At 47.1% G+C, this 22,765-nt stretch overlaps 1 protein-coding gene across 1 annotated transcript in view; it reads left to right on the top strand.

Moving 5' to 3' along the window:
- The window catches only part of LOC126991209 (uncharacterized), a 78,678-nt gene that overhangs the window by 49,148 nt on the left and 6,765 nt on the right, over positions 1 to 22,765 (top strand). The window contains exons 11-16 of the mRNA XM_050849988.1: positions 2,309 to 2,439; positions 3,463 to 3,622; positions 11,820 to 11,917; positions 12,034 to 12,241; positions 16,288 to 16,400; positions 22,204 to 22,387. Of these exons, the coding sequence (XP_050705945.1) occupies positions 2,309 to 2,439; positions 3,463 to 3,622; positions 11,820 to 11,917; positions 12,034 to 12,241; positions 16,288 to 16,400; positions 22,204 to 22,387 (894 nt within the window). The remainder of the gene's footprint in view (positions 1 to 2,308; positions 2,440 to 3,462; positions 3,623 to 11,819; positions 11,918 to 12,033; positions 12,242 to 16,287; positions 16,401 to 22,203; positions 22,388 to 22,765) is intronic.

Consider the following 22,765-nt stretch of genomic DNA (forward strand, 5'->3'; position numbering starts at 1 on the left):
CAAAGAATCAAGGTGGATAAACTCAGGATCAACAAGGAAATAGGCTTTAGCTTGTTTGACAATAGGGTAGTGGGTGAGTGGGGCATGTTCATCAGTTGTTTAGTTAATACGAATGTGACTAAGTTTCCAAGATGGGCTCATGGATGGGAAGGAGAGGTCGTGAATAGCTAGACCTCAGGAGCTGCCAAGTGGGGTTTTTTTACGTCAAGGCCTATTGCGCCGTTAGGCTTTTCCCTGGTTGGGCCTGATGGTCGTCCCAGTCCGTTCAGGCGAGTGTTTATAGTAGCGCCATCTTGTTTTAGCTCATACTGCCCCACCGGAGCTCATCTTTGAGACTCTTTGGAAAAGTAATCTAGAGTCCGTTTTTATTTTTTTATATTTTTTTTACGTCTTGGCCTATTGCGCCGGTAGGCTTCTTCCCGGTGGATCCTGATGGTCGGCCCAAGGCTTCTTCCCGGTGGGGCCTGATTTTTTTTTTTTTTTTTTTTTACGTTATTGCCTATTGCGCCGGTAGGCATCTTCCCGGTGGGGCCTGATGGTCGGCCCAAGGCTTCTTCCAGGTGGGGCCTGATGGTAGGCCCAGCCCGTTCTGGCGCAGGCGAGTGTTTATAGTGGCGCCATCTTGCATTGGCTCATGCTGCCCCCCGGAACTCGTTCTTGATTCGCTTGGACGGCTTCCTCTAGAGTCCGGGTTGATGGGTGGTCTTCAGGACAGCATGTGGGTAGTTTTAAGCCACTCGGCGGTGACTGAAAAATCCGAGTGGTAGCGTGAGGATTCGATTGATGGTCGGCCCAGCCCGTTCTGGCGCAGGCGAGTGTTTATAGTGGCGCCATCTTGCATTGGCTCATGTTGCCCTCCCGGAGCTCATCTTTAATCCTAGAATCTAGAGTCCGGGTTGATAGGTGGTCTTCTGGACAGCATGTGGGTAGTTTTAAGCCACTCAGCGGCGGCTGAAAAATCCCAGCTTAGTGGCACCAGTCGGGGATTGAACTCGCGTCCTCCTGAACGCGGCGCCGTCTCGCTATCCGTTCAGCCACCACCTCCCATTGTTGGTAGGTGGGTAGTCTCAGGCCAATCGGCGGTGACTGAAAAATCCCAGCTGTCTCTGACCTTGTTTTTGCCGGTGAAGTAGTAATCCTGGCGGAGTCGCTCAAGGTCCTGGTGATGGCTCTCGAGGCACTGCACGAGGAGGCAAAGCCCTTGGGACTTCAGGTCTCCTGGACCAAGACCAAGGTACATGTGTTTGGAGGCTTGCTAGGTGAAACAATCCTGAGTGGGCTAAGCCACAGCGACGCCCACAGAGTTCATGGATTGATCAAGTCGACAGATCCTGCCAGGAGGTACTTAGGATGCAAGAGGGGCCAGCATGGAGACTTGTCTGGACGAACCACCTGGCCTCCGAGTCGTAGGGTGGGAGATACGACGCGACCCCCCGCCGCTACGTGGGTGTATGTCCCTATTGATTGACTCGGTTACTTTAGTTGTCCATCTGGTATCAATTCTGTGCATGATCCATCTTGCCCAAGTCCACTTCCTATTTGACCATCAATAAATCATCCAAATATAAATTGTCTAACGTGTAAATTGCATACCATCCATTCCTCTGCCCGGCGCGTATACGACGCTCCCAAAAGGCAGCGTTAAACGAGTCAACAAAACTATGTGCCAACTGTACACACAAAAGGCTGGCTTGCAACAGCCGCCGTGCCGCCGGCACTGACGTCAGCTGACGATGCTATATATAGTTTGTCAGCGGTCACCGCCTCGCTGGAGGGTACGACCACGCATATACACACAAAAGAACCTAACGTTGGTAATAATGTGTTGTGCTCCCATCATGTGTTCTATTTTTGCCAATACGAGAATGCAAACAACGAGTAAAACAAAAGGGATGAAAAATGAGTCCTTAAATGACGGTTGTCTGAAAAATGTTAAGACTCAAAACAACTGACCATCCTTAGTTCCAGAGGTGTCTTGGTGATCCCAGCTTTATTAGTAGTAACTTTGGTTGCACAGTGATATGAGTGACGGTGTTGGCTGGCTTAGGAATGTGGTTAACTCTTAGATTAGTAAGGTTGATAGCATAATGATGAAATAGAGAATGTGCTGCTTAAATCATGCATTAGTAAGTTGGGCAGCACATCCCGAAGACCACGTAGAAACGTTTGCACTGTGTAGTATTATCTCATCTTTAAGAGTGTTACATAATCACGTGTGCCGTTATTTATCATCGTATTCACGTATCATGAACAAGCATACTTATGTGAAATATTTAACCCCCCCCCCCCCCCCCCCCGGCTCTGGCAGTCCCCCCCGAGGTACAGGTTCGCCTGGCCCCCGCGCTGAACCCTCGCAACATCAGGGAGGGCGAGGACGTTTACTTCGAGTGTCACATCAGAGCCAACCCGCCCGAGACCCGCGTCCAGTGGCTGCACCAGGTGACGTAATTCTCTCTCTCTCTCTCTCTCTCTCTCTCTCTCTCTCTCTCTCTCTCTCTCTCTCTCTCTCTCTCTCTCTCTCTCTCTCTCTCTCTCTCTCTCTCTCTCTCTCTCTCTCTCTCTCTCTCTCTCTCTCTCTCTCTCTCTCTCTCTCTCTCTCTCACACACACACACACACACACACACACACACACACACACACACATTATCATCATCATCATTATTCTTATTCAGTCAACCACTCACGGAAATCAGTCAGTCAATCAGTAAGTCAGTAGCGGAAGTTTGGGATTCGATATGAGCTTGTTAGTCGATCATTTTGTGAGAACGTGAGTCACAATGTCAATGGGTCACCTGTCAGTCAATCATCCACTCAACCAGGCAATCGATCACTCGGTACATCAGCCACTCAGTCAGTAGCATTAGTTAGACCTCATCTTGACTATGCGGTTCAGTTCTGGTCACCTTACTATAGAATGGATATCAAAATGTTAGAATCGGTGCAGAGGAGGATGACTAAGATGATTCAGGGGTATAGAAACTTGCCATACGACGAAAGACTAAAACAGTTAAACTTGCATTCTCTAGAAAGGCGAAGGGTGCGTGGAGACATGATCGAGGTTTATAAATGAATGAAGGGCTTTAATAAGGGAGACATTCATAAGGTTTTGTTGGTAAGAGAACCGGGTAGGACACGAAGTAATGGATTTAAATTGGATAAATTCTGATTCAACAGAGACATAGGCAAAAATTGGTTTACTAACAGGGTGGTGGATGAGTGGAATAGGCTTAGCAGTCATGTGGTGAGTGCCAATACAATTGTCACATTATAAAATAGATTAGATAAATTCATGCACAGCGATATTAGGTGGGGTTAGATACACGGGAGCTTAGGTTCAAAGGAGCTGCCTTGTACAGGTCTACCGGCCTTTTGCAGACTCCTATGTTCTTATGTTCTTATGTCAGTCAGTCAGTCAGTCAGTCAGTCAGTCAGTCATAGCGGTATGGGCGTCGTCGTTGCAGGGTCGCCCGCTGTCCACGGTGCGGGAGCTCGGCGTGCTGGCTCAGGGGAGAAACCTGGTGTTGCAGCAAGTGAGTCGCCACGCCGCGGGGGGCTACCAGTGCACCGCCACCAACGCCATCACCACCGTCACCAGCGCCCCGGCCGCCCTCGACATCATGTGTGAGTATGAGGAACGCCAGGGATGCTCGAACCCATTAGACGCTGCTATTCCCCCTGCACTCCCTTCTCTCCTCCCTTGTTTTGTTCCTAGGACACTGAACGCAGTATTCCAAGCCTTCCCTTACTAAAAGATGTCACTAACCACTAACTTCAAATTCAACACCAGCTATAAACTGTTTTCACTGTCGTTGAATTCTGAGTTAAGTCTGTCACACATCCTTCCCCTCTCCATCGTTTTGTTCTTCGGTCACTGGAGGCCGTATTTGAAACCTTCCCCTTAAGGGTAGGCGGTGGCTGAGTGGTAGCGTGCTGGGCCCACATTCACCACGTGATGGACGATCCCCACGCTACCACCTCGGATTTTTCAGTCACCGCCGAGTGGCTTAAAACTACCCACATGCTGTCCTGAAGACCACCCATCAACCCGGACTCTAGAGGAAACCGTCCAAGTGAATCAAGAGCGAGTTCCGGGGGACAGCATGAGCCAAGAGAAGATGGCGCCACTATAAACACTTGCCTGCGCCATGAAGGGCTGGGGCCGAACACCATCCAGGCCCCTCAAGCAAGCCTACCGGCGCTATAGGCGTACACGTAAAAAAAAAATGCCACTAACGACCAATATCAAAACCAACATCAGCTTATAAACTATTTTCTCTTTCCTTGAATTCTGAGCTGCGTTAGGGATGTCACTTCTTACCAACTCAGAAAACAAGGGCACCTTCTAAACTTTTTATCACCTTAATTGAATTCTAAGTTTTCAGTTTACACTTATCGCCAACTCAAAAACCAAAGGCACCTTCTAAACTTTTTATCACCTTAATTGAATTCTAAGTTTTCAGTTTACACTTATCATCAACTCAAAAACCAAAGGCACCTTCCAAACTTTTTATCACCTTAATTGAATTCTAAGTTTTCAGTTTACACTTATCACCAACTCAAAAACCAAAGGCACCTTCTAAACTTTTTATCACCTTAATTGTATTCTAAGTTTTCAGTTTACACTTATCACCAACTCAAAAACCAAAGGCAGCTTCTAAATAATTTTCCACCTTCGTTGAATTGTAAGTTCTCCCCTACTGAGAGATGTTATACATTACCAGCTTTTTAAGGGAGCTTCCAAACTGTTTTTCGTCTTCGTTGAATTGATATATCTCCCTAAGTCTATATATACTACCAAGTCAAGTCATACGCAGGTTTGCTGGAGGAGACACGGCCGAGGCGTGGTTTATGCGTGACACTGCTTGGAGCCAAACTAGAAAATGTAGAAACAGGGATTTAGAGAAACCGAAGAAAGGCGGACTAATTTAAATCAATCACTTCAACATGCCCTCCCTCACACCCCACACCGCCGTTTGTAGGCATTGGAATTACAGTCACGCAATAGCACAATAAAAAGGCATATTTTTTTCATCAGTGGCTTGACTGAACGCGCTGTGAAAGAAGGCGAGAGTGCACATCCAGAGTGCACACACGGCCCCAACTTTAGTCACCCCTGAACTGACGGGTATTTTTTTTTTTTACCTTCAAGTGACGTCATCCCGCTGCTCCGCCCCCAAACCGCGCGTACCGGTCGCAGTTTTGAAGCAGAGTGACTTGACTTGGTATATATAGACTTAGCTATCTCCCTTACTTTGAGATGTTACGTCATCAACTAAAAAAACAACGATAGCTTCTAAACTGCCTTCACCTTCGTTATATTCCACCAAACTTCACCTCCAATTACAGCTCTCTTGAATTATTTCCGCCGTACCATTAATAAGAGAAAAGGGAAGTATGTAAGAAAGTTGTAAAGTTTCGTTTAGTCGGCGCAACATCTGTGGTCATATGCCGGAGAGAGACAGAAGGGGAAGAAATTATAGAAGGGAACAGACCCCAGGAGACGGAACACAACCCCCGATTAATACCTGGTACCCATTCACTGCTGGGTGGACAGGGGCGTAGGGTATCGGAAAAGCCGCCCAAATTTTTCCACTTCGCCCGAGAATCGAACCCGGGCTCTCTCGGTTGTGAGCCGAGTGTGCTAACCACTGCACCACGAAGCCCCTGGACTATGTAAGACGTAGCCACTAACCTGTAGAAGTAGATCAAAGAAAGCCTGTGAGGAACGGTGTCTGAAAACTTATATTATTTAAAACTTATATCAAGGGAACGACCACGGAAAGGAGAGTTTGTGACATGGGTTCAAATATCCCTTCTCAACATTCAACCTCCTCCTCCTTTACTTTACATTGCTTCTTTTACTGTATCTTCTCTTATTCTCCCTTTTGTCTCCTTTTTCTTGCTTTCTCTATATATAATTCATGCAAATATTTGGTGCTCTGTTTCCTTGGCCCATCTCTCTGTCTCTGTCTTCGTCTGGCTGTTTATCCTTCCTTCTCATCTACTTTAATGTTTGTGCATGGTGCTATCCGTCTTCCTCGCTCTGTGCCTCTCTTCCATAATTCATTCACCTCTCATTGTCTGTCTTGTTACTGTCATTTCTGATATTCCTCATATATATTTTTTTCTCTTTCTCTCTGTTTCTGAATGTATATGATGATCTGAGAGAGAGAGAGAGAGAGAGAGAGAGAGAGAGAGAGAGAGAGAGAGAGAGAGAGAGAGAGAGAGAGAGAGAGAGAGAGAGAGAGAGAGAGAGAGAGAGAGAGAGAGAGAGAGAGAGAGAGAGAGAGAGAGAGAGAGAGAGAGAGAGAGAGAGAGAAACTGTTCTTCTAAACTTAACACCTGCATTCCTCCACCCCTCCCGCGGTCCTGTGTACACGCCTTTCTGCTCTCGCTTATTCCTATTCTATCCAAATCTTTTAAACCGAGTCAACGTTGCACAGAAGTAATAAAAACTGCCAACAAACTGATCGGATTTATTGGTCGTACATTTTAACACAAATCAGAAAAAGTAATATTAACACTGTACAATTCGTTAGTTCGCCCACATCTTGAGTATTGCGCTCAGTTTTGGTCTCCCTATTACAGAAAAGATATTGATAAACTCGAGAGGGTGCAGCGTCGAGTTACTAAAATTATCCCTGACTGCGAAACAAACCGTACGAAGACAGACTTAAAGAACTGAGCTTATTCAGCCTAATACAGAGCAGGCTAAGAGGTGATCTTATCGAGGTGTTTAAAATTTTCAAGGGATTCGATAACGTTAATGTTCATGATTATTTTACAGTCTCTCAATCAAGCGCAACAAGAAACAATGGATACAAAATAACGAGGAAGCGTTTCAACTCAAATGAATCAAAACACTTCTTCAACCGTGTCATCAATGTATGGAATGGTCTGCCTCAAAACGTCGTCGAAAGCGAATCTATTTGCACGTTCAAAAACCGACTAGACAAATATTTAGAAGCTAACCCGAACATCCGCTATTTTGCTCCGGTCTAACAGAAAGTCGTGTTAGCTTAGGTGTCGTGTATGATCTTCCTTCTGTCCATGGAAAATTACATTGCAGTTTTTCTATACTACATGGTATTCTTACTTTTCTTGGAGGGACTGGTGGGAGGGGAGGAGCCCTCGCCTTTGCTGTCCTGTGTCTCTGACTCGTAGATAGAGTAGATGGTAGCAACAACAAACAACCGTGTTAGGACCAAGAGGTCTGTTGCTGTTTGCTTTTCCTTTGTACTCCTTTTTCCTCGTCCTCCTCCTCCTCCTCCTCCTTTCTTTGACAACCCCGATCATTTCTTTGACAACCCCGACCTTTTCCGTCCTGACGGTCTTCACCTCAATGCGATTGGCTCAGCACGGCTTGGTAGGCTGCTGAACGAGGAAGTACTTTTGTACTAAAAAAACTCCGAGCGCGGGAGGGGCACCAAAGTATCGTAAACAACCAACCAGTAGAGCCCGCCCATCATACACCAACGCCCCCAACAGAAAACACACGCAGACACCGGACTACTGTGCCTCGAAGCACTGAAGTCAAGAAGGACATTTCTGTCCTATACACCAACGCGCGGAGCTTAATACCCAAACGGGATGAGTTACTTGCCTACGTTGACGTAGAAAGTCCGGACGTGATTGCCATCACCGAAACGTGGGCCACCTCTGACCACCTAATGACCGAATTCTCAATTCCAGGATACGAGAGCTTCTACAAAAACAGACTTCACAAGAAAGGAGGAGGTGTTATCTGTTACGTCAAGAACAAATACCCTGCCGTGGAAGTAACCAAAGGAGACTCAAAGAAATATGACACAGTATATGTTGAACTGGAGACTAGCAAGCACAACAAAATAACGATTGGAACCGTTTACAGACCTCCAAAGCAACAAGCAGCGGACGACGAAGCGCTGTACGAAGAAATCCACACCGTAACGCAAAACAAACAATCTGTCATTATCGGGGACTTTAACTGTGCCAACATTGACTGGACCACGATGATTGGAGATCGGGAGGGTAACAGATTGCTCGAAATGTTAGAAGACACTTTTCTTACTCAGATTGTTACCCAACCGACGAGGGAAAATAACATATTAGACCTAGTACTCGTGAGTGATTCAGATCTCACACGTGAATGTCAAGTCGGCGAAAAGCTGGATGGTTGCGCCCATCACCTAATCCGCCTAAAGATCAGAACAGACCATGAACTCACCGAAAACACGTCCAAGATTCCAGACTACAAAAGAGCCAATTTTAATTTCGCTCGTGAGCTGCTAACCCAGACAACTTGGGAACCCATGACCTACACTCCTGTGGACGGAGAGTGGAATGGCTTCAAGACCAAACTCTGGAGGTAGAGAGAACAACTGTTCCCATGAAGACAAGGAGAACAAATAATGCCACAAGCCCACCATGGATGACTACCCAGGTTCGACGGGCGATTAATTTAAAGAAGAGAAAATACAACTCGCTCAAAGAAAACGGCACTGACGAGGCACGCGAACAATACCATCAAAGCCTCAGAGCTTGCAGAACACTCATTCGGCAGCGTAAACGCGACTATGAAAAGCAAATTGCACGCGAAGCCAAGTCCAACCCAAAAAAGTTCTTCACGTATATAAGAACCAAAAAGAAGACAAAAAGCAATATCGGTCCCTTAAAAGATGAAAGTGACGTACTAACACAGGACAGTAGACAAATGGTCGAAACCCTAAACAGAAACTTCGCGTCTGTGTTCACGGTCGAGAATACCCAGTCCCCTACCCCACCGATGGGAATCACTCCCCTAGAAATTGGCACAATCGAAGAACGGGATGTGAAGAAGTACCTAGACAAACTCGAGACAAACAAGTCCACCGGACCCGACGACTTGTCACCCAGGCTGCTCAAGGAACTCAAGCAGCAAATCCTCAAGCCACTCACCACCATCTACAATCTGTCACTACAACAAAACAAAGTCCCAAAAGACTGGAAACAAGCGAATGTAACTCCGATCTACAAAAAGGGAGACAAAAGTGTGGCCCTAAACTACAGACCAATCAGCCTGACCTCTGTGGCGGGAAAAATCCTCGAGAAGATCATCAGAGACAAGCTCGTTAGGTTCCTTGAAGACAACAACATCATTTCCGATGCTCAGCACGGTTTCAGGAACAAGCGCTCATGCTTAACCAATTTATTGGACTTCTTCCAAGGTATCTATGAAAACTGGGATAATCATATCCCCAGCGATGTTATATATCTATACTTTCAGAAAGCCTTTGACAAAGTGCCACACGAAAGACTCCTCAAGAAACTCAAGTCGGCGGGATTAGGCGACGATCTGACAGCGTGGATCAAGGACTGGCTCACTGGAAGAAAACAACGAGTTGTACTCAACGGACAGGCCTCCGAGTGGCTCCCGGTCACAAGTGGAGTGCCACAGGGGTCAGTGCTGGGACCCATACTTTTCATCATATATATCAACGACCTAGAACTAGGATTGAAATCCAATCTTTCAAAATTTGCCGACGACACAAAGGTGGGTGGAAGGCCTCACCACGGCAGACTGCGAAATTATCCAGAGAGACCTGGACCAGATCACTCGGTGGTCAGAAAAATGGCAGATGTCCTTCAACACTGCCAAATGTAAAGTAATGCATATCGGCTCCAGAAACAGCAACCACACATACCACATGGGTGGCGAGCCACTACATTTTGTGCAAGAGGAAAGAGACCTCGGGGTCACCATCAGCAGTGACTTGAAACAAATAAAACACTGCAAGTCCGCCTGTAAGAAAGCCAATACAATGCTTGGGTTCATATCGAGGAACTTCGAATACAAGACGCCTGGAATACGCCGTGCAATTCTGGTCTCCTAATTACAGGAAAGACATTGAATTACTTGAGAGAGTACAGCGCCGCGCCACGAAGATGATACCATCACTGAGGACGAAGCCCTATGAAGAGCGACTCGAGCGACTCAACCTCTTCACGTTGGAAAAGAGACGCCTGCGGGGAGACATGATACAAGTCTTTAAGTACCTGAACAAGCTCAGCAACGTTGATCACTCCAAACTCTTCACGCTACAAACCAACCTGAGAACAAGAAACAACGGAAAAACAATTCAAGCAAGGCGATGCAATACCGACATCGGCAGGAGTTATTTCTCGAATAGAGTTGTTCGCCACTGGAACAGCCTTCCTGCAGAAGTGGTTAGCGCAGAGACCATCAACTCCTTCAAGAAACGCATTGATCGCCACTTTGCTGCATCGGGAGTGAACTGAACGTTCCCAAGAGTAGATACACAAGTGCTTTAATCCTTCCCTGCAAGCCACTCCTATGGCAAACGGATTGATGGCTTTCTGCTGCCTGCTAGTCCATGATTCCATGTTTTCCATGTTTCCTCCTCCTCCTCCTCCTCTTCTTCTTCTTCTTCTTCCTCCTCCTCCAACTCCATTCTTTCTCTGCCATTATTCAGAACAATGCTGTGTCACCCAAGATTAGTTAAATAAAAACTTTTTCTCCCTCCTTCCGCTGCCCTTCTGTTTCCTCCTCCTCCTCTCCTCCATTAGCGCCACCATCACCACCTTCATAGAGCCACGCTTTCATAATATAAAACGCGATGAATGAAAATAAACGCAACAACGCCAACACTAAAATGGAAACACAAGACCCCCCGAAACACTAACCTTCCCTATTGATGTATCTCTTAGCTCCTCCCACACGGCCTTGCCTCGGCGCGCAACACTCACCCTGGAAAGAAAGCACACACCATGAACAGCAGAAAGCGAGGATGGTCAGATCTGTTTCTTTTTTGCGTCTATGCCTATAGCGCCGGTAGGCTTGCTTGAGGGGCCTGGATGTTAGTTGGCCCCAGCCCGTCATGGCGCAGGGAAGTGTTTATAGTGGCGCCATCTTCTCTTGGCTCATGCTGCCCCCCGGAACTCCTTCTTGATTCACTTGGACGGTTTCCTCTAGAGTCCGGGTTGATGGGTGGTCTTCAGGACAGCATGTGGGTAGTTTTAAGCCACTCGGCGGTGACTGAAAAATCCCAGGTGGTAGCGTGGGGATCGTCCATCACGTGGTGAATGTGGGCCCAGCACGCTACCACTCAGCCACCGCCTACCCTATGCAAAGTGTCTTTTATCTTTGCACATTCTCCTTAAGTCTGTCTCTATCTACACCGTATTCTCTGCCTCCTTGTCGATCGTCCTCCTTCAATATATGCTCTAAGGCTTTCTGATGAGGCCCTTTATCTGTTGTTCTCGCTACAAGATCAAACCATCCCAGTTTTTACGTCCTTATTCCTTCTCTAACGCCTTCCACTTCTGCTCTTCCCACTGCACCACCCTTCCCTCTACCCACATTCAACTCCTGAAGTCCATCTCTACGCTGTACGCTCTGCCTCCTCGTTCATTTTTCTCCAACAGGTGCTCAGAAGGCTTTTTGCGATTCAGTTCTTTATTCTCGTTCCAAGACCAAACCATTCTAGCTCTGACTGAATTATCCTCACTGTAACCTCTTCCATTTCTGCTCCCCCCACTACCATACCCCTCTCTACCCACGTTCAACTCCACCTGAAGTCCATCTCTACACACTGTACATTTTTCTCCAACAGGTGCTCAGAAGGCTTTTTGCGATTCAGTTCTTTATTCTCGTTCCAAGACCAAATCATTCTAGTTCTGACTGAATTATCCCCTCTGTAACCTCTTCCATTTCTGCTCCCCTCACTACCCTACCCCTCCCTCTACCCTCATGCAGCTCTCCTTCATTACAAGCCCTCGACTTCCTCTTGTCCGCCGCCCCTGTAAGCTAACGCCCTTTGTCCGGCTCTCCTTCACGCAGTCGCCCCGCAGTGCCGCCAGCCCAGCAATGTTACCGTGTCCGTCACTGCCATGGACGAGGTGACGCTGGACTGTGGCGTGGAATCCAACCCAGAGGAGGTGAGATAGATAGATAGATAGACAGATAGATAGATGGAACACACACATATCACTGTCACCACCACCACCACCACCACCACCACCACCACTACCAACACAACACTCTCCCCTCCCAGGTCGGGTTTAAGTGGCAGGTGAACAGCAGTCGCGGGGTGAAGGACCTCCCCGCGTCTACCTTCACGTCTAAGGGCAGCACCAGCAGGCTTGTGTACCGGCCCCAGGAGCACGGCCACGCCCACGAACAGCGCCGCGTCGTGTTCTGCCTAGCCTCCAACAAGATAGGCCAGCAGAAGGTGCCCTGTGTCTTTATCGTCACGCCTGCAGGTGGGTGGGTGTGCGGAGGGGGCGGGGTTCGTGTGTGGGGGGGGATGGAAGAGTGTGTGTGTGTGTGTGTGTGTGTGTTGGGGGGAGAGTTCGTGTGTATGGGGGGGGGCAGGCAGGGTTCGTGAGTGTGTGTGTGAGGGGGGGAGAGTTCGTGTGTGTGTGTGTGTGTGTGTGTGTGTGTGTGTGTGTGTGTGTGTGTGTGTGTGTGTGTGTGTGTGTGTGTGTGTGTCTTTCCTCGTACGCCATCACCATCACCACCAAAACAACCACCTCCATCATTATACACGCTCTCAATAACATCATTTTGCTCCATCAAACTCTCCTGCCTTCACCACCACAATACATCACTATAAAAGTCACCACCCACTCCTTCTTTCCCTTCCATTATCGAACCACCACCACCACCACCACGAACACACTCCCCACCGTCACCACCACCACTACCACCACACTGTCACCAACACCAACCTATGTACCTTAGACTCGGGTTCAAGAATTTGCTTAGTGCTCAAAAAGTTATCAAGCCGTCTAGAGTAGAGGCAGAGTTAAGCATGGGCGTTAGTGAAGGCAGAGAGCAAACCCCAAGAGCATCAACACCACAGCCACCAACAGTTCCTTCTAATTCCACCGTTGAAGATTCACAAGCGATATCTCCAACATTTAAATTCCTCCATGTATACAAAGTTTCTGAGTCTTGGCGGTGTTCACTCCCTCTCCCACAACACTCTCCTAAGGCGTTCACTCCATCTCCCAGCATCATTTATCTCGTCTCCCTCTTCAATCCCTTGCACATCTTACGTCATTTTTTTCCTCTCCATCTGTATCAAAATGTTTCCCTGATCTTACTTTTCCTCTCTCTCACTCTCTCTCCCTCTCTCTGTGTCTCTGTGTCTCTCTCCGTCTCTCTGTGTGTCTGTGTGTGTCTGTGTGTGTCTGTGTGTGTCTGTGTGTGTCTGTGTGTGTCTGTGTGTGTCTCTGTGTGTCTCTCCGTCTCTGTGTGTCTCTGTGTGTGTCTGTGTGTCTCTGTGTGTCTATGTGTCTCTCTCCGTGTCTGTGTGTGTCTGTGTGTGTCTGTGTGTGTCTCTGTGTGTCTATGTGCCTCTCTCCGTCTCTGTGTGTGTCTGTGTGTGTCTGTGTGTGTCTCTGTGTGTCTCTCCGTCTCTGTGTGTGTCTCTGTGTGTGTCTCTGTCTCTCTCTCTCTCTCTCTCTCTCTCTCTCTCTCTCTCTCTCTCTCTCTCTCTCTCTCTCTCTCTCTCTCTCTCTCTCTCTCTCTCTCTCTCTCTCTCTCTCTCTCTCTCTCTCTCTCTCTCTCTCCCCCATTACGTTCCCTTGTCCTGAAAAGGCATATATGATCCTGTTCCGCGTGTCTGTCTGTCTGTCTGTCTGTCTGTCTGTCTGCTTCATACGTGCTAATTTATTCTTGTTTGCGTTGTTCATCTGCTGACTAAATGGCATGGCCCTGGTTCAATCACGCCGTTTGTTCTCGTGCTATAAAAAAATACTCACAAAAGGTCCCAGAGCCTTTGTACTCCTGCTAATCACGATTTTTACATCAACAAACGGAATCGCACCATATCTATGCTTCGACTAACTGCAAACTCTTTCATCCAAAGAAAATGTCAGAACCTTGCTTTCTCTAATTCTTCCACAGACTTCTGGCACATAGTCAAATATATCTCGTTTTTTTTCTTTCTTCATCTTCCCCACCTCTCCATAATCCTGATGGCAATACAGCCGTCACATCCCTCTCGAAGGCTGAACCTCTAAAAATTCTTCTCTATACATACAGTGTACATATTCCGCCGTCCTTGGCGCAAACAAGTGTTTATAGTGGCGCCATTATTATTGGCCTCAGTTTATTTTGATTTTACTTTCACTAGCTTCTTTCAGAGTCCGCCAGTGGTTGACAGGAGATCTTCAGAGCATGTGGGTAGTCTTTGGCACTCGGTGGTGTCTGATCTGTTAGCGTAGGTTAGGGGCTCCATCATCAGACATCATCCCACAAACGCGAATGATGCGGCCACCTCCCAAATTACATTTTTTTATTTATGTTAAAATATTTGCCGAGTGTCTGCTTAGGATGATCAGTCGCCCCTTCGACGAAATTTATCAAGAAACATTTAAGGGCGTTTAGCAACTCAACAGAAACCGTCCCTACGCTAGGACGATTAGGCAGCACCCAGTGTTTGGGTTTCCGTGAGGTCACTGGTTTCTGCTCCCAGAGTGTTACACCCCGCCCTCACATGACTGCTTGTTGTGGTGTGGGGTGGACGTCTGCCGCTACCAAGAGGGTGTGCCGGTCAAAGGTGATGATGACGTTTAAAGCCAGGTGTTGATGGGAGCGGAAGCTATGCAGTAACCCTCACGGAGATACAAACAATGGATGGAACGGTTTATGTCGAGTTGCTACACGCCCTAATGTTTTTTTAATAAATTTCGTCGAAAGTTGGAAAGTTTCGTTCAGTGGGCGCAACATCTGTGGTCATATGCCGGAGAGAGACAGGAGGGGAAGGAATTATAGGGGAAGGGAACAGACCCCAGGAGACGGGACACAACCCCCGATTAATACCTGGTACCCATTCACTGCTGGGTGGACTGGGGCGTAGGGTATCGGAAAAGCCGCCCAAATTTTTCCACTCCACCCAGGAATCGAACCCGGGCTCTCTCGGTTGTGAGCCGAGTGTGCTAACCACTGCACCACGAAGCCCCCGGAATTTCGTCGAAGGCGAAACTGATACACCCTCAACAGATACTCGGCAAATAGTGATAGCTAAAAATAGAAAATAGAAGGTTCAATTCTGCTTGATTTTGCGAGGCTCATGCAAGAAAGATATTTAATGAGGATAGGCTTCCAATAGTCACCTGGGGGCCTCGTGGTGAAGTGGTTAGCACACTCGGCTCACAACCGAGAGAGCCCGGGTTCGATTCCCGGGCGGAGTGGAAAAATTTGGGCGGCTTTTCTGATACCCTACGCCCCTGTCCACCCAGCAGTGAATGGGTACCAGGTATTGATAGGGGGTTGTGTCCCGTCTCCTGGGGTCTGTTCCCTTCTCCTATAATTCCTTCTCCTTCTGTCTCTCTCCGGCATATGACCACAGATGTTGCGCCGACTTAACGAAACTTTCCAAACTTCCAATAGTCATTTATTTTTTCTCGTTTACCAAAAAAAGAAAACAACGATAATGATCATCTACATATTCATTAACAATAGTACCACTTAATGTATTGAAGTGTACTTGCTACTGTCCCAGAGAAACACAGGTAAGAGAAGATGGCGCCACTATAAACACTTGCCTGCGCCATGACGGGATGGGGCCGACTACCATCCAGGCCCCTCAACAAAGCCTACCGGCGCTATAGACGTACACGTGAAAAAAAAAAAGTGACGATAATTGTTGGAAATAGTTCAAACTTCGTGGGCATAAAGACGTAGTCGGTGATGACATCTGGTAAGACTGATTATACCCCAGTCTTGTTCTTTGTGGTTCGTGTTCTGCTGTGAATATTTAGCCTTCAGGAGCATAGCAGCGACGACGAAGCCATTCCTTGTACGACATGCGCTTGCATTATTTGGGGGGGGGGGGGTATGTCCGTGCGTGTGTGTGTGTGTGTGTGTGTGTGTGTGTGTTTGTGTGTGTGTGTGTGTGTGTGTGTGTGTGTGCCGTTTTATTTGGTGTTCCTTGTTCCACCTTCCATTTTTTCATCTATAAGTCTATTTCTTGATTTTCACCTTAATCGTGTTCTTCCTCTACTTCTTACTTTAACTTTTGCTTCTTAGAGTTCATTCTGTCAATCTCTTTCTTCTTCCCCTTCTTATTTTCCATTCCTTTTCTTCTTTTTCTTATGGTTTTCGTATTTTTCTTCCTTAACTTACTAATATATTTTGTTATATTTTTTCTTTTTAGTTTTCAAGATTTTTCCTTTTTTTCCAGTTCTTCTTGACTTCACCCCGCCACGATACCTCACCCCCAGGCTCTCTATGTCCCTTTTCTTCCTCTATCTTTCTCCCCTCACTGCTCTAAAACCTTCTCTCCTCTCTTCCTCAGGTCCTCCCGAAGAGCCGGTGTCCTGCGCATTGGTGAACCACAGCGCCTCAACCCTCGCCGTGGCCTGTGTCCCTGGCCATGACGGGGGGCTCCAGCAAGTCTTCCATACCACGGTGGGTAAAGGGGGACACAGGGTAAGGGATATAATGGAAATGATCAGAGAGGGAGGAAGGCCGGTGGATGAGACTAAGAAATGATTGAGGCGGAGGCAAAGGAGGCGGAGGAGGAGGCGGAGGAGGAGGAAGAGGAGGAGGAGGAGGAGGAAGAAGAGGACGAGGAAGAGGAGAGAGGAGGAGGAAGGAACACACAAAGAAACACAAAGGAAGAACAAACAACAGCCGACCTGCTGGTCCTTACGAGGCTGTTTGTGACAAGCTACACTAACTATCTAATCAAAGGTGGAAGATGAAGGAGGAGGAGGAGGAGGAGGAGAGAGGAGGAGGAGGAGGACACAAAGGAACACAAAGGAAGGACAAACAACAGCAGACCTGCTGGTCCTTACGAGGCTGTTTGTGACAAGCTACAGTAACTATCTAATCAATGTGGAAGATGAAGGACAGCAAAGGCGAAGGCTCCTCCCCACCCCCCATCCCTCCAGCCAAAGCTGACAGGAAAGGAAAAAGAACCATGCAGCATGGAAAAACTGCATGGAAATTATGTAGGAAAGAGGAAAGAAATACCATTACTGCTACCACTAACCGGGCGATAAAAGCGGACAAGGACACCAGTATTCGATAGAACTTAACGTTATTACGACAATGAGTATTATCTTTGTTGCTGGTTGGATTCAAAATACTTGTCTAATCTATTCTTGAAGGCCGTAACTGTTGTACTATCAACGACATCACAGGGTAGAGAGTTCCAAACATTAACAACTCGGTTGAAGAAAAGGTGTTTAGCTTCGTGCGACGAGAATCTTTTACCACTTATCTTCAAATTGTGATTTCTTCTTGTTCTATTTGATCGATCAATTGTAAAGTAATCTTCCGCATTAATATCACTGAATCCTTTGAACATTTTAAACACTTCTATTAGATCGCCTCGCATTCTTCGTTTTGATAGACTGAATAAATTTACTTCTTTAAGCCTTTGTTCATATGACAAATTTTTCAACCAAGGAATCATCTTTGTTACTCTTCGTTGAACCCGTTCCAACTTTTCTATGTCTTTTCTGTAGTAGGGAGACCAAAACTGTACACAGTACTCTAGACGGGGTCGAACCAACGAATTATACAGTTTTAATATTACTTTTTCCGATTTATTATTAAAGACTCGTCCGATGAAGCCAACCAATTTGTTTGCAGTTTTAACTACCTCTGAACAATGCTGACCGGGCTTTAAATCGCTTGATATAGTGATTCCAAGATCCTTTTCTTTACTTACTGCAGAAAGTTGTTGGCCATTCATTACGTACCGAACGCGATTGTTATTTTTTCCAATGTGCAACACTTTACATTTGTCAACGTTAAATTTCATTTGCCATTGATTGGCCCAACGTGCAAGTCGATCTATATCTGATTGTAAAGCTTCTTCGTCGAGTGTCGCAGTTACTTTACGAGCAATTTTTGTGTCATCAGCAAATTTTGATACTTTGCAAGTGAGGAGGAGGAGGAGGAGGAGGAGAGAAGCAAGAAAGGAAACCATAGAACTCCAGACAGCATGAACGGTGATGGTTTAAGACATGGTTGCTTGTTTCAGTGCTTTAATCTATCCTTCAGGTTCTCCAGTGACCTGCAGAGCATTCTAAAACACTTGTAGTAGGTAGACGAAAGAGCCTTCAATTCACTCCTCTTGCAGCGAAGTAACACTCAAGGTGGTTCAACAAAAGTCATTAATCGTTTTCACTTTAACAACATCAACAGGAAGCTTGTTCTAATGCCGGATGAGTCGGTTCGGTAAAACAAAAAAAATGTCTGCTGAAATCACCTCGTTTGTTTAGGCAGACCGGTTATTTTTTGAGGCGGGAAAAGACATGAACATATGAACGCAAGGAGTCCGCAAAAAGCCCACTGGCCTATACTTGGCAGCCCCTGTCTACCTACCGCGAGTGGCAATGTAGCACCTATCATCCGCCTCCCCAAGCCCATCTAATCTCCTGAATACAGCAATCCTGCCCCATTCAGCGACCACACGGCCATCACCCAGCCTATTCCAATCGTCATCTACCCCGTATCCCACCTACTACTTCCTGCCAAATCTTTGCATCCATAAACTTATCTAAACTCTTTTTGAACACAGACGAAGACGAAGAGGAGGAGGAGGAGGAGAGCGAGAATAAAGTGGAGAAGGAGGAATAATGTTAAGTCATAATAATAATAATAATAATAATAATAATAATAATAATAATAATAATAATAATAATAATAATAATAATAATAATAATAATAATAATAATAATAATAATAATAATAAAGAAAGGGAAACAAAATAAAAGCCAGAACAAAGAAACGGAGGAACCAGAAAAAGAAAGAAATAGGAATATGATTTAAAAAGAAGAGTAGAAGGAGGAGAAATAAAAGGAAATATTTGGACCAGAAAGAAAAGAGGAGGAGGAGGAGGAAGAGGAGGAGGAAGAAGAAATGAACGAGAGTAAAATAAATGGAAGGGAAAGTGACAGAAGGGAGGAAGGATGAGGAGAGAGAGAGAGAGAGAGAGAGAGAGAGAGAGAGAGAGAGAGAGAGAGAGAGAGAGAGAGAGAGAGAGAGAGAGAGAGAGAGAGAGAGAGAGAGAGAGAGAGAGAGAGAGAGAGAGAGAGAGAGAGAGAGAGAGAGAAAACGTTCAACACCACCACAATCACAGTTATCAAAACCCCCATTGCTACCACACCTTTCTTCCTCCTCCCCTTCTTCTCTTCCTCCTTCATTCGTCTTCCTCCTCCTCGGCAACTGACAATCCACTCTTAACAATCCGCTTCCAAAAGTCACTACAATAATAAGTCAAGATTCAAACTGCAATAGCCAGTCTTGTAAAACTCTAGGGAGTCTCTGAGCCTACATTCACTTACACGAGTTTTCAAGACAACAATCCCACGGTGACAGACAAACAACCTCAAGCAAAGCAAATGTGCAACGGAAAGAGATATCAGCAACCGAACACACACACACACACACACACACACACACACACACACACTAACAAACCACATTCATCTTTTAACAATCATGCAGCAAAAAAATCACAGGTTAACATTTCTCTCAGCAATACACAACTGAGTAGCATTTCTTCAGCAATCAAAATGCACCAACAATCAGACAGTAACACTCTAGAAACCTTAAATACTGCCAAAGGACCACAATCACATCATCAGCAGTTCCTTTATCTCAGCCTCAGGTAGCAACAATCGGCCCAAAGTCCTCTAGTGGCTATCATACACCAACCATCCAAAGTAACAATTAATAAAAGTAGCAATGTATATCCCAGAGAAAATCCCCCAGTAAATCACCCACCAACAGTCCCCAGTAACACCCACCTACCAACAGTCCCCCAGTAACAATCACCCACCCAACAGTCCCCAGTAACAATCACCCACCCAACAGTCCCCCAGTAACAATCACCCACCAACAGTCCCTCAGTAACAATCATCCACCCAATAGTCCCCCAGTAACACCCACCTACCAACAGTCCCCAGTAACAATCACCCACCCAACAGTCCCCAGTAACAATCACCCACCCAACAGTCCCCAGTAACACCCACCTACCAACAGTCCCCAGTAACAATCACCCACCCAACAGTCCCCAGTAACAATCACCCACCCAATAGTCCCCCAGTAACAATCACCCACCCAACAGTCCCCAGTAACAATCACCCACCAACAGTCCCCAGTAACAATCACCCACCCACAGTCCCCAGTAACAATCACCCACCCAATAGTCCCCCAGTAACAATCACCCACCCAATAGTCCCCCAGTAACAATCACCCACCCAATAGTCCCCCAGTAACAATCACCCACCCAACAGTCTCAAGTAACAATCACCCACCAACAGTCCCCCAGTAACAATCACCCACCCAACAGTCCCCCAGTAACAATCACCCACCCAATAGTCCCCCAGTAACAATCACCCACCCAACAGTCCCCCAGTAACAATCACCCACCAACAGTCCCCAGTAACAATCACCCACCCAACAGTCCCCCAGTAACAATCACCCACCAACAGTCCCCCAGTAACAATCATCCACCAACAGTCCCCCAGTAACAATCACCCACCAACAGTCCCCAGTAACAATCACCAACCAACAGTCCCCCAGTAACAATCACCCACCCAATAGTCCCCCAGTAACAATCACCCACCCACAGTCCCCAGTAACAATCACCCACCCAATAGTCCCCCAGTAACAATCACCCACCCACAGTCCCCAGTAACAATCACCCACCCAACAGTCCCCCAGTAACAATCAACCACCAACAGTCCCCCAGTAACAATCACCCACGCAATAGTCCCCCAGTAACAATCACCCACCAACAGTCCCCCAGTAACAATCATCCACCCAATAGTCCCCCAGTAACAATCACCCACCCAACAGTCCCCCAGTAACAATCACCCACGCAACAGTCCCCCAGTAACAATCATCCACCCAATAGTCCCCCAGTAACAATCATCCACCCAATAGTCCCCAGTAACAATCACCCACCCAATAGTCCCCCAGTAACAATCACCCATCAACAGTTCCCAAATAACAATCACCCACCAACAGTCCCCCAGTAACAATCACCCACCAACAGTTCCCCAGTAACAATCACCCACCAATAGTCCCCCAGTAACAATCACCCACCAACAGTCCCCCAGTAACAATCACCCACCAATAGTCCCCCAGTAACAATCACTCACCAATAGTCCCGCAGTAACAATCACCCACCAAAAGTCCCGCAGTAACAATCACCCACCAATAGTCCCCAGTCACAATCACCCACAAAAAGTCCCCCAGTAACAATCACTCACCAATAGTCCCTCAGTAACAATCACCCACCAACAGTCCCCCAGTAACAATCACCCACCAACAGTCCCCCAGTAACAATCACCCACCAATAGTCCCCCAGTAACAATCACTCACCAATAGTCCCTCAGTAACAATCACCCACCAACAGTCCCCCAGTAACAATCACCCACCAATAGTCCCCCAGTAACAATCACTCACCAATAGTCCCTCAGTAACAATCACCCACCAACAGTCCCCAGTAACAATCATTCACCAACAGTCCCCCAGTAACAATCACCCACCCAACAGTCCCCAGTAACAATCACCCACCAATAGTCCCCCAGTAACAATCACCCACCAACAGTCCCCCAGTAACAATCACCCGCCAATAGTCCCCCATTAACAATCACCCACCAACAGTTCCCCAGTAACAATCACCCACCAATAGTCCCCCAGTAACAATCACCCACCAACAGTCTCCCAGAAACAATCACCCACCAACAGTCTCCCAGTAACAATCACCAACCAACAGTCCCCAGTAACAATCACCCACCAATAGTCCCTCAGTAACAATCACCCACCAATAGTCCCCCAGTAACAATCACCCACCAATAGTCCCCCAGTAACAATCACCCACCAATAGTACCCTAGTAACAATCACCCACCAACAGTCCCCAGTAACAATCAACCACCCAACAGTCCCCCAGTAACAATCACCCACCCAACAGTCCCCAGTAACAATCACCCACCCAACAGTCCCCCAGTAACAATCACCAACCAACAGTCCCCAGTAATAATCATCTGCCAACAGTCCCCCAGTAACAATCACCCACCAATAGTCCCCCAGTAAGCCCCCCTTCAACAAATACCCACCAAAAAGCCCTCAGTAACAATTCTCCCCAGCAACTCCCCGGTAACAATCTTTCTTTAACAGTCTACAATTAACAAGCCCCCGCCAACAGTCCCCCTGTAACAATCCTCATCAAAACTCCCTCAACAGGTCCAGGACGCCGCGACTCATGAGGTGGTTGCCAATGTCACCTCGGCGACGCCCTCCTTCAGCGTGGCGGGCCTGGCCCCGGGGAGAGACTACCTCCTGCTGGTGACGGCGGCCAACGAGAAGGGCCGATCCTCCCCCTACATTATACAGGGGTTCGCGCTCAAGGTCGCCGAGAACAAGATCAGTAAGTGTGTGGCAGCGCTGGTTGCGGAGAAACACCAATACCCTTGCGGCGGGGCAGGGGTGTGGGCACAGTAGTAGTGATGGCAGTTCTAACCATTGTTTCGCATACACTAATACGATAGTCTGTTCACTTAAGTCTGACCTACGCTGACAACATAAACCCAAGCGTGTTCATAAGCACAGTGCAGATTAGCAGAAAGTGCAGCGCGAGATAAACACAAACAGAGGTTAAAGAATACTTGGAAGCCACAGCAGTAGCCAATCAGCACTCAGCTTGCAAACACGCTTAGGTTTATGTTGTCTGCTTGGGTCGGACTTAAGTGGCGGCAACGGCGTGGACGCAGTAGTAGGGGTGGTGGTATTAGAAACCGTTACTCCT

Source organism: Eriocheir sinensis, chromosome 6 (assembly GCF_024679095.1).
Source record: "Eriocheir sinensis breed Jianghai 21 chromosome 6, ASM2467909v1, whole genome shotgun sequence".
In the NCBI taxonomy this organism is placed as follows: domain Eukaryota; kingdom Metazoa; phylum Arthropoda; class Malacostraca; order Decapoda; family Varunidae; genus Eriocheir; species Eriocheir sinensis.